The 17,424-nt window shown below is 42.2% G+C and overlaps 1 protein-coding gene and 1 long non-coding RNA gene across 2 annotated transcripts; both read right to left on the bottom strand.

Moving 5' to 3' along the window:
• Window positions 1-1,065: 1,065 nt before the first annotated feature.
• LOC143001728 (uncharacterized) lies at window positions 1,066-6,233 on the bottom strand. Its single transcript, XR_012963720.1, has 2 exons — window positions 6,171-6,233; window positions 1,066-2,194 (listed from the first exon to the last, which is right to left on the bottom strand). It is a non-coding gene; the product is annotated as an uncharacterized LOC143001728 (long non-coding RNA).
• Window positions 6,234-12,237: 6,004 nt separating this feature from the next.
• On the bottom strand, window positions 12,238-16,604 carry tmem101 (transmembrane protein 101). Its single transcript, XM_076151440.1, has 4 exons — window positions 16,435-16,604; window positions 15,263-15,443; window positions 14,531-14,677; window positions 12,238-13,122 (listed from the first exon to the last, which is right to left on the bottom strand). The coding sequence occupies exons 1-4, from the start codon at window positions 16,563-16,565 to the stop codon at window positions 12,814-12,816; spliced, it is 768 nt and encodes a 255-aa protein (XP_076007555.1). The 5' UTR covers window positions 16,566-16,604; the 3' UTR covers window positions 12,238-12,813.
• Between the last annotated feature and the right edge of the window lie 820 nt (window positions 16,605-17,424).

Below are 17,424 nucleotides of genomic sequence, written 5' to 3'. Positions count from 1 at the left end.
TGAGAAGATGAACTTTTTTATTTTGGCCCTTGTTGTCACTATAGTGGGGAGAACGTGCGTTTGTGCGCCCTCCGGTGGTTGAACTTGAGAAGACAAGCCTTTTCATTTTGGCCCTGTTATCACTATTCTGTGTAGAACGTGCATTTGTGCGCCCTCCGGTGGTTGAACTTGAGAAGACAATCTTTCTCATTTTGGCCCCTGTCACTATACTGTGAAGAACGTGCGTTTGTGCGCCCTCTGGTGGTTGAATTTGAGAAGACAATCTTTTTAATTTTGGCAATTCCTGCTTTTGCCAGTAGGGGGCTGTCTCGCCATTTGAGACCAGGTAATCAGCCGGTGACACAAGCAAACGAGAAAAACTGTTGTTATTGTCGCTGTCTCGCTATTTCTCTGTTATCAGGTCGTACTTGCGGTTTTGCGCAATAGAACAATAGAGTGCAATGTTCACTACACGATGTCACTGCATTTGAGTAAGAAGAAGAGTTAAAAAGATAAAGTTCTAATCAACTCTCCCCATTCGAGTAGCTTGGTGCTGATGTTGGCTAGCACAACATCAGCTGTTAGATGTTCTAGCTGACACAAATGTGTGTTTCTGTGCATGCTGTGCATTCTGTACACACACTTACACGATCCTGCATTCTGGCATCGTGATTGACACATTACATACAATCATTGGCAGTATTTTTTGCCAGTGAGTCATACTGAGCTTCTAAAATAAGGATCTGTCAAATAATGGTAATCTATCAATTCTGAGGTTAGCTGTAACTGTGTCGTGATATACAGGAGCGATGAGATAACACACAAGCTGTTCAATATCATATGCAACTAGTGTTACTGACCCCTAATGTCTGTAAAACCTGACACCGCTGTATATTAAATACGTTTGTAAAAACCTTTACGAGAGAGGAGTAATACCATCTTTATTTTTAAAACAAAAACTGTCATGTCACTTGTCACTGGCTAAACTGAGGAGCTGCTGTGACCAGGTAGGAACCGATGTCACTGACGGTGTTCCCGACGGAATCTTACACGGGTGCACATTCCATACGTCCCGAAATTGTAAACAGACAAACGTGTTGAGCAGTGTTGCCACTTAAGCGACTTCCTCGCTAAATCTGGCGGCTGTCTAAATCCTCTTTGCGACTTCTTTTTTAGACAAAAGCGACGAGCGACAAATCTAGCGACTTTTTCTAGTGATTGGAGCAGTTCGGCAGTTACTGTCCACCTTCTCTCCTCCAGCGTCCATTATAATGACATCCAACACGCCAATTGTGCAAATTAGGTGAGTGTGTCATATGGCGACTTTTAGGACAGCTTATAGCGACTTTCCTTACTGAGGAGTTTGCAGCAGTGGGCTTGTGGATTTATTCAACAGGAGAAAGGCGTGCAGTCCTTTGGTTGGACTTTTGAACAGTAAGCGTACAGAGGTATAATGTAGTCGCTGACCTCATGATTACATCAAGTGATGATCCCACGGTTTACACTACTACACTCAAGTATTTTCAGTCTGTGTCTTTTGGGAGGACTTGACCTTTAACTATAGTCCCTGGGCATATCTCCCAAATCTCCACCTGGAGTTGTTTAAATCCTTTAATACAACCACATGTGTCAACTGCATGTCAATAGTCCATCCATGCTTGAACCTCTTGAACCTGGATGCCTCCAGCTGAGTGTCCTCCAGTAAGGTCAGGGAGACAAACTAGATCGCCTCACAGCACCTTCCTTCCTGATCCTCCACATACATTGATTGAATCATTACAATACATGCAAGATGAATGAGTCAAGAAGCAGATATGAGATGGGGAGATGGGTTGTGTGTATAAATGTGTGAGATCGCAGATAACTAGTGAGCTACTAACTAGAATTGCATTGGCATTTTGTAATAGAAATACTTGTTTTATGTTTGAAAAACACATTTCAGCCTGTGCATTAAATTCATATTGGTTCAAAGTCGATTCCTGCTTTCGCCAGTCGGGGGTGTTGTCGCCATTTCAGACCAGGAAATCAGCAGGTGAAACAAGCGAACGAGAGAACCCCATGTGATTGTTGTCTTGTTATTTCCCTGTTATCAGGTCGGTGCTGTGCTTATAAGCACCTTCTGCCTTCTCCTTCATCTTCAGCAAGACGGCTGGTGTGGCACTGCTGAGGTCTCTGCTCCTTGTGTGTGCGCTGCATGGGGTGTGCGCTGCATGCCCTGCGGGGGGCAGATGTTGTTAACATCAAAGGTTATTTATGCTTTTCAAAAAAGCATTTTTTTATTATTATATATGTTACCTGACATTGTTTTTTACATTTGAGTCCACACATGTTATGCTTTGTGGCACAAAAGATTCATCTCAGTGGTCAGTTTTTGAACACCACAATGTATTGAATAAATTCAAATACTGGGAATAAACACTTTTTGACTTTTTTGCTGATAAAGTTGCGAGTACAAATTGGATTCCCGTTTATTATTATATTTAAATGTTCACGTAAACTGGCTTTAAAATGGACGCATATAATGTAAAGTTGTGATTGAATAAATCATTTGTTAATTTGAAACAAGCGTGTGTATTCTCACAAATCACCACAAGATGGCTCCTTTTCCTGGTGTAGAGAGAGAGAGAGAGTACTGCTAATATTTTTTGATAAAGTAGAACTTCAAACTCTAAACTGAGGTCGAACGTCTTCCTTGGCTGAGTTGTGGCGCAGTGATCTTGGTTTCACTCCTGTTTATGGGAGGAGCCTAATGTAGAGAAGTCAGGATGTCTTGGTTTTAAGTCGAATCTTGGTTTTAAGTCGATTCCTGCTTTCGCCACTAGGGGGCGGTGTCTCCAGGTGAGAGCAGGTAATCAGCAGGTGAAACCAGCGAACGAGAGAAAGCCGTGTGGTTGTTGTGTCGTTACCAGGTCGGTGTTGTGTTTATAGTTCATATATGTGCTTGATGTGCCGCTTAGCCTTCGTGGCGACGCACCGGTATTGAGCCATTACGGTGTGTGCGTGTTAAATCCATGCTACGGAGGGTACAGAAGTGTGTGTGTATGTGTGTGTGTGTGTATGCGTGTGCTGTTTTAAATGTTTGCTGTATTTCTCAAGCTGTGGTATTTGGATGCTGCGTTTGAAAATTTTAGAGCTCTAGCTCTTAAACTGACCAAGATACGGGCTTTGTAAAAACAAACGATTTGGTCCAAGGTTACACTGTCGCTCTGGAAAACTGGACCAAAAACTAAATTTTTACTTTAATCTTACTGCTAATTTATTTGAAATATGTTCAATAAGTAAATATATAAATGACTTTTTGAGATGTGAACACGTAGTTGAGATCCAAACAAGACATTACCATATATGCTAAGTCGATTGAATAACTACAAATATCCTGTTAAAGTCATATATGAAGTAATTTAGGAAAATGGGACCAAACTTTTTTTTTTTTTTTTTTGTGATGTCAGCTCCAAATCAAAGAGACAAAAGAAAAATTGAGGCTTCTACGGTCGGGTGGGCGGTGGCTCATTGATAAGGCACGCGTCTGGGAACCAGGCACACGCTCCGGTGCTGGTTCGCCTCCAACCTCGGCCCCTCACTCTCCAGCTGGTAGCTGGAGAGTTGCCTGTTACCCTCCGGTCCAGAGCCGGTTACCTTCCTGGGACTTGAACTCCCAACCTTGTGATCACCAACCATCAGCTTAACCCTCTGAGCTAAAGAAAAAAAAAATTTCACAAGGTTTTTCTGCCATCTGTCTTTCTCAGTGAAACACTTAGTGAGTTTATTTAAAAGCACCTCCTCTTCCGCACCCTGCCTGCCTGTCTGTGTGTCAGTGCCTATGTGTTCCTATATGTTCTATCACAGTGCATCACTCGTTCTGGTGCCAGACACAAGAACTGTGCCTGCCACGCAGCCCGAGCGACACACTGTGTGTCCCTAAATCTACGTGACGTGTTCTACTATGACTATCAGTCTCTCGCTATGTGTCTGTCACTCTCTCTGACAGACTGACTGAGTGCAGTAGATTCCGTGCCTAGGTGGGCGCGGGGACCGGAAGGTAACAGGCTCTGGACCGGAGGGTAACAGGCAACTCTCCAGCTACCAGCTGGAGAGTGAGGGACCGAGGTTGGAGGCGAACCAGCACCGGAGCGTGTGCCTGGTTCCCAGACGCGTGCCTTATCAATGAGCCACCGCCCACCCAACCTTGGAAAGGTTCAATTTTTCTTTTGTCTCGTTGATTTGGTGCTGACATCACAAAAAAAAAAAAAAAAAAAAAAGTTTGGTCCCATTTTCCTAAATGACTTAAACAGGATAGTTTTAGTTATTCAATCGACTTAGCGTATAAGTCGATATGTGTTCACATCTCAAAAAGTCATTTATATATTTACTTATTGAACATATTTCAAATAAATTAGCAGTAAGATTAGAGTAAAGTAGTTAGTCTAAGTGTAATATAATATATATAATAACAAATACTTTACCTTATTTTCAAACGCAGCTTCTACAGGACACGAGGATCATCTTCCGTAAGTTTGGGGAAAATTTCGTTTTTTGGTCCAGTTTTCCAGAGCGACAGTGTAACCATGGACCAAATCATTTGTTTTTAAAAAGCCCGTATCTTGGTCAGTTAAAGAGCTAGAGCTCTAAAATTTTCAAACGCAGCATCCAAACACCACAGCTTGAGAAATACAGCAAACATTTAAAACAGCACACGCATTACACACACACACACACACACACACATGCACGCACAGACACACTTACACAGGCACACATACACACGTATAAAAACATTCACACAACAAACAGTCACTACTGCATACACACACACTACTGTACCCCTCCGTAGCATGGATTTTACAGGCACACACACACCGTAATGGCTCAACGGCTCTAACCTTTCAGCAGGAACGTTAACACCTGACTTCCTGCCTGTTGTTTGTAGAGTGCAGTAACATCTTGTAGCACATCAAGCACATATATGAACTATAAACACAACACCGACCTGGTAGCGACAAAACAACCACACGGCTTCTCTCGTTCGCTGGTTTCACCCGCTGATTACCTGCTCTCACATGGAGAGACCGCCCCCTAGTGGCGAAAGCGGGATTCGACTTAAAACCAAGACATCCTGACTGCTCTTACATTAGGCTCCTCCCATAAACAGGAGTGAAACCAAGATCACTGCGCCACAACTCAGCCAAGGAGGAGGTTCGACCTCAGCTTAGAGTTTGAAGTTCTACACCCAGTAACTCAGCTCTGCTGTGCTCTGGTGGCCTGCTGTTGTAGACACACAGCTGGTCGTTTTAGGCCGGAGAATCTAAAGAGTCTCAGAATAGTCTACTGCCTACAAGGACCTGAAGCAGCAGTTATGCCAGACTTTCACAAAGTCATGAATCAGAAGCATGAGCGTCTGGTACAACTGGACAGACTCTGTGGAGTCTACTGGCTACAAGGGCCTGCTGTGCACTACTACAGTCCAGCTACTCAAGTCAGAATAAATACAAATTATTAACATTAAAGTTTCCGAATAAACACATCCTCAACTTGTGATCAGCAACTTGTTTCTCTTTATCTGTTTTCTGAAGAGCTGCTGAGTGCAGTATTCTATTTTAACCACAAGAGGGCGACATATACACATCCAACTTCAAAGTTGACGTGGTTAAAATCGATATCATAATAACTATATATACATTGAAGAATCAAGATTGACAATATTGATTATTATTATTAAGAATAATTATTATTTCTTATCCACACATCATTCAACGTCAATGAAATCTGAATAGAGGGTCGATAGATTCTGTGCCAGAAGCACACACGGGCCTAAATCTGAACTATTCCCAGTGGTTTGGACTTCTTAGACTGGACTTGGAATCGAGTGATGTGTTGACCTGAAAAGACTTCACACAATGTTTGATAAATGCAAACACAACGTCCAGAAATCTGTTGGTGAAACAGTTAATACAACACACACACACGCACACATTACGTACACTGCTAGCCAACATTAGCACCGAGCTACCTAAGTGGGGAGAGTTCATTAGAACTTTAAACACGCAAACAAACTTTATAACTCTTCTTCTGACTCAAATGCAGTGGCATCATGTAGTAAACATGGCGCTGTGTGTTGTGAGCACATATCTGTACTTATAAGCACAATGCCGACCTGATAACAGGGAAATAACGAGACGACAACAATAACATACCGTTTCACTCCTTCGCTTATTTCACCTGCTGCTCTCCTGGTCTCAAATGGCGACAGCGCCCCTACTGGTGAAATCAGAAATCGCCTTTGAACCAACACGAACTCAATTCAATAAACAGGCTGAATTATTCAACGGTTCAGTGTTTCATAGAAAAACATTGAAAACGTGGTTCAAAATGAAAAAAGAGGTATTCAGTTAAGACCATTTGTGTTAAACGCTATATTTTGAGTCTTGCTTTTCACTTTTGCAATCCTATGAATGTAACTTTTCATTCAATTTAATAGCACAGCTTTTGAATCTGTTGTGTATATTTAAAAAACGATTTCACTTGTTATGTTGTACACAAAATGCTGAAAGAGTGTATCTTTGTTTGAATGAATTAAACATTTTGCTACAATGTTCATTGTTGAACGTTTCGTCCCTTGCCTGTCACTTCTGGCTGAAATGAGGATCTGCTGTGACCAGGTAGGAACCATAGTCACTGACGGTGTTCCCGACGGAATCTTACACGGATGCACGTTCCATACGTCCCCAAATTGTAAACAGACAAACATGTTGAGCAGTGTTGCCACTTTAGCGACTTTTTCGCTAAATCTGGCGACTTTTTTTGAGACAAAAGCGACTAGCGTGTTATTGGAGACTTTTGCAGACTTCTGGTGTTTTGGAGACTCTGACGTATCGTTCCGCAGTTACTGTCAACCTTCTCTCCTCCAGCGTCCATTATAATGACATCCAACACGCCAATTGTGCAAATTAGGTGAGTGTGTCATATGGCGACTTTTAGGACAGCTTATAGCGACTTTCCTTACTGAGGAGTTTGCAGCAGTGGGCTTGTGGATTTATTCAACAGGAGAAAGGCGTGCAGTCCTTTGGTTGGACTTTTGAACAGTAAGCGTACAGAGGTATAATGTAGTCGCTGACCTCATGATTACATCAAGTGATGATCCCACGGTTTACACTACTACACTCAAGTATTTTCAGTCTGTGTCTTTTGGGAGGACTTGACCTTTAACTATAGTCCCTGGGCATATCTCCCAAATCTCCACCTGGAGTTGTTTAAATCCTTTAATACAACCACATGTGTCAACTGCATGTCAATAGTCCATCCATGCTTGAACCTCTTGAACCTGGATGCCTCCAGCTGAGTGTCCTCCAGTAAGGTCAGGGAGACAAACTAGATCGCCTCACAGCACCTTCCTTCCTGATCCTCCACATACATTGATTGAATCATTACAATACATGCAAGATGAATGAGTCAAGAAGCAGATATGAGATGGGGAGATGGGTTGTGTGTATAAATGTGTGAGATCGCAGATAACTAGTGAGCTACTAACTAGAATTGCATTGGCATTTTGTAATAGAAATACTTGTTTTATGTTTGAAAAACACATTTCAGCCTGTGCATTAAATTCATATTGGTTCAAAGTCGATTCCTGCTTTCGCCAGTCGGGGGTGTTGTCGCCATTTCAGACCAGGAAATCAGCAGGTGAAACAAGCGAACGAGAGAACCCCATGTGATTGTTGTCTTGTTATTTCCCTGTTATCAGGTCGGTGCTGTGCTTATAAGCACCTTCTGCCTTCTCCTTCATCTTCAGCAAGACGGCTGGTGTGGCACTGCTGAGGTCTCTGCTCCTTGTGTGTGCGCTGCATGGGGTGTGCGCTGCATGCCCTGCGGGGGGCAGATGTTGTTAACATCAAAGGTTATTTATGCTTTTCAAAAAAGCATTTTTTTATTATTATATATGTTACCTGACATTGTTTTTTACATTTGAGTCCACACATGTTATGCTTTGTGGCACAAAAGATTCATCTCAGTGGTCAGTTTTTGAACACCACAATGTATTGAATAAATTCAAATACTGGGAATAAACACTTTTTGACTTTTTTGCTGATAAAGTTGCGAGTACAAATTGGATTCCCGTTTATTATTATATTTAAATGTTCACGTAAACTGGCTTTAAAATGGACGCATATAATGTAAAGTTGTGATTGAATAAATCATTTGTTAATTTGAAACAAGCGTGTGTATTCTCACAAATCACCACAAGATGGCTCCTTTTCCTGGTGTAGAGAGAGAGAGAGAGTACTGCTAATATTTTTTGATAAAGTAGAACTTCAAACTCTAAACTGAGGTCGAACGTCTTCCTTGGCTGAGTTGTGGCGCAGTGATCTTGGTTTCACTCCTGTTTATGGGAGGAGCCTAATGTAGAGAAGTCAGGATGTCTTGGTTTTAAGTCGAATCTTGGTTTTAAGTCGATTCCTGCTTTCGCCACTAGGGGGCGGTGTCTCCAGGTGAGAGCAGGTAATCGGCAGGTGAAACCAGCGAACGAGAGAAAGCCGTGTGGTTGTTGTGTCGTTACCAGGTCGGTGTTGTGTTTATAGTTCATATATGTGCTTGATGTGCCGTTTAGCCTTCGTGGTGACGCACCGGTATTGAGCCATTACGGTGTGTGCGTGTTAAATCCATGCTACGGAGGGTACAGAAGTGTGTGTGTATGTGTGTGTGTGTGTGTATGCGTGTGCTGTTTTAAATGTTTGCTGTATTTCTCAAGCTGTGGTATTTGGATGCTGCGTTTGAAAATTTTAGAGCTCTAGCTCTTAAACTGACCAAGATACGGGCTTTGTAAAAACAAACGATTTGGTCCATGGTTACACTGTCGCTCTGGAAAACTGGACCAAAAAACTAAATTTTTACTTTAATCTTACTGCTAATTTATTTGAAATATGTTCAATAAGTAAATATATAAATGACTTTTTGAGATGTGAACACGTAGTTGAGATCCAAACAAGACATTACCATATATGCTAAGTCGATTGAATAACTACAAATATCCTGTTAAAGTCATATATGAAGTAATTTAGGAAAATGGGACCAAACATTTTTTTTTTTTTTTTTTTGTGATGTCAGCTCCAAATCAAAGACACAAAAGAAAAATTGAGGCTTCCACGGTCGGGTGGGCGGTGGCTCATTGATAAGGCACGCGTCTGGGAACCAGGCACACGCTCCGGTGCTGGTTCGCCTCCAACCTCGGCCCCTCACTCTCCAGCTGGTAGCTGGAGAGTTGCCTGTTACCCTCCGGTCCAGAGCCGGTTACCTTCCTGGGACTTGAACTCCCAACCTTGTGATCACCAACCATCAGCTTAACCCTCTGAGCTAAAGAAAAAAAAAATTTCACAAGTTTTTTCTGCCATCTATCTTTCTCAGTGAAACACTTAGTGAGTTTATTTAAAAGCACCTCCTCTTCCGCACCCTGCCTGCCTGTCTGTGTGTCAGTGCCTATGTGTTCCTATATGTTCTATCACAGTGCATCACTCGTTCTGGTGCCAGACACAAGAACTGTGCCTGCCACGCAGCCCGAGCGACACACTGTGTGTCCCTAAATCTACGTGACGTGTTCTACTATGACTATCAGTCTCTCGCTATGTGTCTGTCACTCTCTCTGACAGACTGACTGAGTGCAGTAGATTCCGTGCCTAGGTGGGCGCGGGGACCGGAAGGTAACAGGCTCTGGACCGGAGGGTAACAGGCAACTCTCCAGCTACCAGCTGGAGAGTGAGGGACCGAGGTTGGAGGCGAACCAGCACCGGAGCGTGTGCCTGGTTCCCAGACGCGTGCCTTATCAATGAGCCACCGCCCACCCAACCTTGGAAAGGTTCAATTTTTCTTTTGTCTCGTTGATTTGGTGCTGACATCACAAAAAAAAAAAAAAAAAAAAAAGTTTGGTCCCATTTTCCTAAATGACTTAAACAGGATAGTTTTAGTTATTCAATCGACTTAGCGTATAAGTCGATATGTGTTCACATCTCAAAAAGTCATTTATATATTTACTTATTGAACATATTTCAAATAAATTAGCAGTAAGATTAAAGTAAAGTAGTTAGTCTAAGTGTAATATAATATATATAATAACAAATACTTTACCTTATTTTCAAACGCAGCTTCTACAGGACACGAGGATCATCTTCCGTAAATTTGGGGAAAATTTCGTTTTTTGGTCCAGTTTTCCAGAGCGACAGTGTAACCATGGACCAAATCATTTGTTTTTAAAAAGCCCGTATCTTGGTCAGTTAAAGAGCTAGAGCTCTAACATTTTCAAACGCAGCATCCAAACACCACAGCTTGAGAAATACAGCAAACATTTAAAACAGCACACGCATTACACACACACACACACACACACACATGCACGCACAGACACACTTACACAGGCACACATACACACGTATAAAAACATTCACACAACAAACAGTCACTACTGCATACACACACACTACTGTACCCCTCCGTAGCATGGATTTTACAGGCACACACACACCGTAATGGCTCAACGGCTCTAACCTTTCAGCAGGAACGTTAACACCTGACTTCCTGCCTGTTGTTTGTAGAGTGCAGTAACATCTTGTAGCACATCAAGCACATATATGAACTATAAACACAACACCGACCTGGTAGCGACAAAACAACCACACGGCTTCTCTCGTTCGCTGGTTTCACCCGCTGATTACCTGCTCTCACATGGAGAGACCGCCCCCTAGTGGCGAAAGCGGGATTCGACTTAAAACCAAGACATCCTGACTGCTCTTACATTAGGCTCCTCCCATAAACAGGAGTGAAACCAAGATCACTGCGCCACAACTCAGCCAAGGAGGAGGTTCGACCTCAGCTTAGAGTTTGAAGTTCTACACCCAGTAACTCAGCTCAGCTGTGCTCTGGTGGCCTGCTGTTGTAGACACACAGCTGGTCGTTTTAGGCCGGAGAATCTAAAGAGTCTCAGAATAGTCTACTGCCTACAAGGACCTGAAGCAGCAGTTATGCCAGACTTTCACAAAGTCATGAATCAGAAGCATGAGCGTCTGGTACAACTGGACAGACTCTGTGGAGTCTACTGGCTACAAGGGCCTGCTGTGCACTACTACAGTCCAGCTACTCAAGTCAGAATAAATACAAATTATTTACATTAAAGTTTCCGAATAAACACATCCTCAACTTGTGATCAGCAACTTGTTTCTCTTTATCTGTTTTCTGAAGAGCTGCTGAGTGCAGTATTCTATTTTAACCACAAGAGGGCGACATATACACATCCAACTTCAAAGTTGACGTGGTTAAAATCGATATCATAATAACTATATATACATTGAAGAATCAAGATTGACAATATTGATTATTATTATTAAGAATAATTATTATTTCTTATCCACACATCATTCAACGTCAATGAAATCTGAATAGAGGGTCGATAGATTCTGTGCCAGAAGCACACACGGGCCTAAATCTGAACTATTCCCAGTGGTTTGGACTTCTTAGACTGGATTTGGAATCGAGTGATGTGTTGACCTGAAAAGACTTCACACAATGTTTGATAAATGCAAACACAACGTCCAGAAATCTGTTGGTGAAACAGTTAATACAACACACACACACGCACACATTACGTACACTGCTAGCCAACATTAGCACCGAGCTACCTAAGTGGGGAGAGTTCATTAGAACTTTAAACACGCAAACAAACTTTATAACTCTTCTTCTGACTCAAATGCAGTGGCATCATGTAGTGAACATGGCGCTGCATGTTGTGAGCACATATCTGTACTTATAAGCACAATGCCGACCTGATAAAAGGGAAATAACGAGACGACAACAATAACATACCGTTTCACTACTTCGCTTATTTCACCTGCTGCTCTCCTGGTCTCAAATGGCGACAGCGCCCCTACTGGTGAAATCAGAAATCGCCTTTGAACCAACACGAACTCAATTCAATAAACAGGCTGAATTATGGTTCCTAAAAGTAAAACAAGTAGTATACATTAATGTTTGTGGAGCTGCAGGGAAGAAGGTGATTGAGGTGATCTAGTTCGCATATAAGAGACACTCACAACTGTGATGATACACTCACCAGTTGATGTCTTTATCTCTGTTGTTGTGTTCTTTGCTGTTGTGTTAGATGATTTTAAAGTCATCAATTGGTGCCACCCAGTGGCTACCCGGGGGAAAGCATGCAAGGGATGAAACGTTCAACAATGAACATTGTAGCAAAATGTTTAATTCATTCAAACAAAGATACACTCATTTTGTGTACAACATACCAAGAGAAATCTTTTTTTTTAATGTACACAACAGATACAAAAGCTTGACTTAATAAATTGAATGAAAAGTTACATTCATAGGATTGCAAAAGTGAAAAGCAAGACTTTAAACATAGTGTTTATTACAAATGGTCTTAACTGAATATCTCTTTTTTCATTTTCAATGTTTTTCTATGAAACATTGAACCATGTCATACTCTTTGTCCATGTAAATTGTTTAGAACCGAAGACATTCTCCCCGCAGACATCATACAGTGCAGTCAGTGTCATGTTTCAGAGCATAATGCAGACAAAATGTAAACATGGATGAAAATAAATTAATAAAACCTCAAAAATGCTTTTCTTCTTGCAAAACTGAATTTACTCTCTGGTAGCCATGACAACCGACACGCACAGCTTATATTTTGTGAGTATCCAACCATTTCAGCTCTGAGTGTTTCGATTCCCGAGGGGTCACTCAGCGACAGCAGCTCGATACAAATTCAGGCCAAATCGCGACAACAATCTTCATCTCCGACGTCTCAGTTTGTAAAGTTCGTCTAGAAAAGGCACGAGATCAACCGTCGGTGGCGAGGATGAGCACAGCACCAAAGATGCCCACGTTATGACCTATCAGCTTCATCTGATTCCAGAACTCCACCCGCCGAGTGTTGTGCCAGTAGCCCAGGTTGCCGTCGATGAAGAGGATGACCAGGGGCAGGACGGTGGCCAGGATCTGAGCGGCCAAGCGAATGTAGCAGCCAGAAAGGAAGGCCAGCGCCAGCACTCCGAACAGAACCTCCAACAGCATCAGAGTGACCTCGCCGCCGACGATGTGGCTCAGATAGGCCAGCCGGTCCTCTTTGCTGTGCTGGAGGGAGTACACCTGGTGGAGAAAGGTGGTAGTGCAATGTTTAAACAGCCACACACTGAAGACCAGGGGTCGCTCGCGAGCTACCGGTAGCTCACGACCAGGTTCTGAGTACCTCGCCTAAGGTTCAAGGAATACATACATTTGGAAACACAACGTCACTTGGTAAAGCTGTAAATTTCTATAAAAACAAAGCACAAACATGGCGCCCCCTGTTCTCACAAAACGATTATAAACCCATTAGCTGTCGATCCAGTTTGGTTACATGACACCGAAACATTCGGCTAAGTGCACGTCGGATTTGACGATGACCGCCCAGATAAAAGGCATCAAATAGAGGAATTCATGAGGAAAATTGTCTCGTTTGCGGTGCTAACGCATCTGTGCAGCGCCACCTCACCAAAGTCCACAGCAACTTTTCACGGGACTTTCCTTCTGCTAGCGTCATGTGTAGTTAGCGAAGGTGACCGATGGGAGAGGGCTCCGGTCTGAGAGCCGTTTTTATTTTTTTTAACACGGGAGAGACTGAATGTTTGAACTGATGCTGTGCCGTTCGACCAATTCACGTGAAGACAGACAACGATCATAACATCAAGCACGGAGGGGCGGGGAGTGCCGACGGTCTACTACAGGTACAGAGCAGGACACAGAGAAGCAGAGATGAGTGACAGCTGGAAAAAAGCAGCATTTGGATGCATTTTGACAATTGTGACAACATAAAGGCAGAATGCAGAAGTAAGCTGTCATGTCGAGCATGGTCTACAAACAACCTTCACAGACATGAGAACCGTGCATCCAACAGTCCAGTTGGAAGAAAAAAGAAGCTTCACCCAGGCTCTCAATCCAGTGTATGTTCTTCCAAACAGGAAATCAAAAACATTCCAAAACTGTACGACAGAGAACGTGCTTCAAATGTGAAATATGAAAGGTATAGTACTGGTAAAATAACTAATAAATATAAATAAAATAAAATGTTTTCTATGAGATGAATATGATGTGAATATATTAGTGTGAGCTTGACAAGGAAAATGTATACAGAAAAAAACAAGCTTATGTGGCTGAATTGAAGTTTTACAAATGTTTACAGAAAAGACGCTTATTCAGCTGGTTTGGGTGGAGAATCAGCCACGTGGATAAATGTTACTAATAATGTTAAACATGAGTAGCTCACGGACACTTATATTTGGTCAAAGTAGCTCTCAGAGACAAAAAGACCATAATGTGATAAAGCACAAAGCCTGTGTGAAAGGAAACATGAAACTAAAACCAGTGTTTGGCTATTTGACTGTACTGACAAGGACTTCAAATATAAAAGCTGTTTTGCATTCTTCCTTAAACACCTCCATCACAACCTACATATCTCTCTCTGTGTGGCTGTGGCTTGCGTATGAAAATAGTATTGAAGAAACATGGCGGCTCTTACCACGCAAATCAGGTAGACTCCAAGGAAGACTTGTCCAGTTGACTGCAGGGACCTGGAGCGAGGTTTCTGTCTGTACACCTCCCCCGCCCCGCTGGCCAAAACCAGAAAGCCTCCAATAATGGCCAACGCTCTGGAATACATTCGGACCTGCACGGGGGGAGCAATCAGGTTTAGTCCAACGCTTACTCGTCCACTTCTCATTTATTCATCTAAAACTCATAGATAAGACTACATTTCTGTTGTTACTGTATGACATTTCTGTCTGTAGTCATGACTCCTGTTCAGTGTATAACAACTCACAGCCAAACTCTGCCCCATCACTAATCAAGAAATGATAACAATGCAAAGTTATGTTTGGACTGATGGTAAAAATCCCACAGCAGCATATTTGGGCCGTTAACACATGTGGATTTCATTTGTCCCAAAGAAACCCCACTTGTGAAAACCACATCACATGGCTCGTCCATGACTTTCACATCATTTCAAAGCTGCACTAACTATAAGCTGGTCCTTCTAAGGGACGGGCAGAGGGTAAGAGCTGCAAGGAACAGCTTCAAAAACTTTAATGGACACAAAACCCAAATTAACAATAGCTGGACTTGAACAAAAGCATTCAGAAAGCGATTCGTATATGAACGCACGTACGAGAATAATGTAAATAAACCAAAGTGGGGAGTTGATGATGGTGTGTTCAGAAGACTGACACTTTGTCCAGCGCAGATAATGGCTCACCTTCAGCCAGTCGCTGTAGTGCACCTGCTCTCCAACGTAGGATGCGTATGTACTGACGGCGAGCTCTATGGCGGCGGCCATCGCAAACCACCTCCTCTTCACCCCGAACGACATGAAGCTGGCACACACCACCGCAGCCCCCATGTCCACATACAGGTAGGGCACGTGGATGTCTGGCTTCCTGGAGAGTAATATGAACCATAGAGTATGTGTAAACATGCTAAGGGTTGAAAGATAGATTGACTGTAAGCGTCATATAGCAATCATGATATACTGTATATATATATACACATCATTGGGTGTTGTTGTAGATCATTTGAGTCGACTGATAATGTATACGTTCCATGTGCCCGTGCTCTAAAAATAGGTCAATGTACTGTGGTTGTCTACTCGCTGGCTTCCACCCAAAATTGTAGCTTTGACACACTTCTACGCTGACCCTGCTCACCTGATTTCCCCGCTAGGACTTTCCCTCTTTCCCTGGCAGCCGTTTGGCCAAAAACAATGACATCATATCGGATGCGGGGACCATGAATGTGTGGAAGGAGATAACAGAGAAGTAAATGAAGGCATTCTTATCAATCCACGCTTATATTCTTGTTTTAAAAAAGGCACAATTGAGTTGATTCTCCTTAATTTTGACATTACTACAATAATCAATATGGCGAAGATTAAGAATGAATACGAAGTTGTTATTTATAGTCTAATTTAAAGGACTAAGACTTTTAATTATGCATTAAGTTCGGTTTGTCCTAACATGCAGTAAACCACACAGACTAATGATAGGTCCGTCAAAGAGGTGTGGCTGTCAGAAGAAGCCCAGCCGACCACACGCTGAAACAACACACACCCAAAGATTAAACAGTGGAACCCGGACAGATTACAGGCTCTAAATAACAGATTTGGGTGCGTTTAAATAGCTCCACATGTCTGCAACAAAAGTCCAGCCTGACTCAGCCTCGTTTTAACCCCTCACTTTAACACACATTTAAGTGCAAAGATAATGAAAGTCAGGTTTTACTCAATTCATATAATAACAAATACCGAAAAACAATCTTTTTAATAAGGAGTTTAGCGTTATTTACACGAGTTTCGGAGACATTTGAGGCGAAGTCATCAAATAGGCCGAGTCCTCTCTCCTTACTAGGTCTAATCGCACGCGAATTGTTTACCTTTTCGAGTCTGCTCGTTCAGCAAACAACATCAACATGCTGAAGCAGTTCCAAAATCCAAAGCGGGTCAAAATGAAAGCCCCGAACTGGCTCAGGAGCCTCAGCATCTGCTTCCTGCTCGGTGCTGCCATGTTGCTTCCCGAAGATCCGCTCAAGCGCCACTGCAGAGATTCAATGGTCTTCCGGGAAAGACATTTGGAACTGTCAAAATAAGAAGGGAGAGCGAGTCTAGAGTGTTTTGTATGTCAAACTGTCTCATATGTGCTTTTATTTTGAAACTCTTTCTGCGACAACGTGAGAACGTCCTACCATTGGCTGACAGATCCAACGCGCTCACTTGACCCGCCTCTTTCCGCCAAAAGAAATGGAAACAAAGTTTGATGCTGACATCTACTGGACATTATTGGTAGTCACAGGAATTAAGAGGTCATCAGGGATCGATCTTTTTTAAAATATTAACACATATTTAATAAAATCACATTTTATATCGTTGTGGTTTCTTCTTATTAATTTTATTACATTTTAGCTGGTTATCAAGTCAAGGTTATTTTGTGCTTAAACAATCAAACTTAAAAAGTTTTCAGCGCAAAATAAATCAATATTTTCTTTAGACTAACACATAAAAAGACATTGTTATAAGGCTGCAGCATTTAGGATTATATTAGCATTTATAATCTATTTATATGTATTTATTTTAATGTATTTAATATATTTATATTTCACAATGTCTTTGCATCAAAGCTAGGAATATAAATGTTTTGCACATTTTTGTGACAGTGATGGCATCGGGACAATGAAGTAGAAGTTCATTGGGTGCTCAATGATACTTCACACACACGGGTGTGTCTACTCTCGCTGCTGTTAATCCATAGTGACGTGTCTCGGGTTTATCTAGAGTAGATGAGACTAACCCAGATCTTGAAAATGGCTTAGTGTGAGTTCTGCTGGTGGTTTAGCTGAGGGTCAATAGCATGTCTTCTCATACATGAA

This window comes from Genypterus blacodes, unplaced genomic scaffold (genome assembly GCF_046128005.1).
Source record: "Genypterus blacodes isolate CSIRO-AG114 ecotype Tasmania unplaced genomic scaffold, CSIRO-AGI_Gbla_v1 ptg000055l_1, whole genome shotgun sequence".
In the NCBI taxonomy this organism is placed as follows: Eukaryota; Metazoa; Chordata; class Actinopteri; order Ophidiiformes; family Ophidiidae; genus Genypterus; species Genypterus blacodes.
The sequence above is the reverse complement of the archived record's forward strand: the minus strand, read 5'-3'. Positions and strand labels throughout refer to the sequence as shown.

What these genes read in the sequence shown, in the direction of transcription:
- tmem101 (XM_076151440.1), bottom strand. Translation starts at nt 16,565, where the DNA reads ATGGCAGCACCGAGCAGGAAGCAGATGCTGAGGCTCCTGAGCCAGTTC. An exon ending in ACTACAGCGACTGGCTGAAG is followed by an intron (nt 14,678 to 15,262) that starts GTGAGCCATTAT and finishes CCCCCCGTGCAG; the next exon opens with GTCCGAATGTATTCCAGAGC. An exon ending in GAGTCTACCTGATTTGCGTG is followed by an intron (nt 13,123 to 14,530) that starts GTAAGAGCCGCC and finishes TTTCTCCACCAG; the next exon opens with GTGTACTCCCTCCAGCACAG.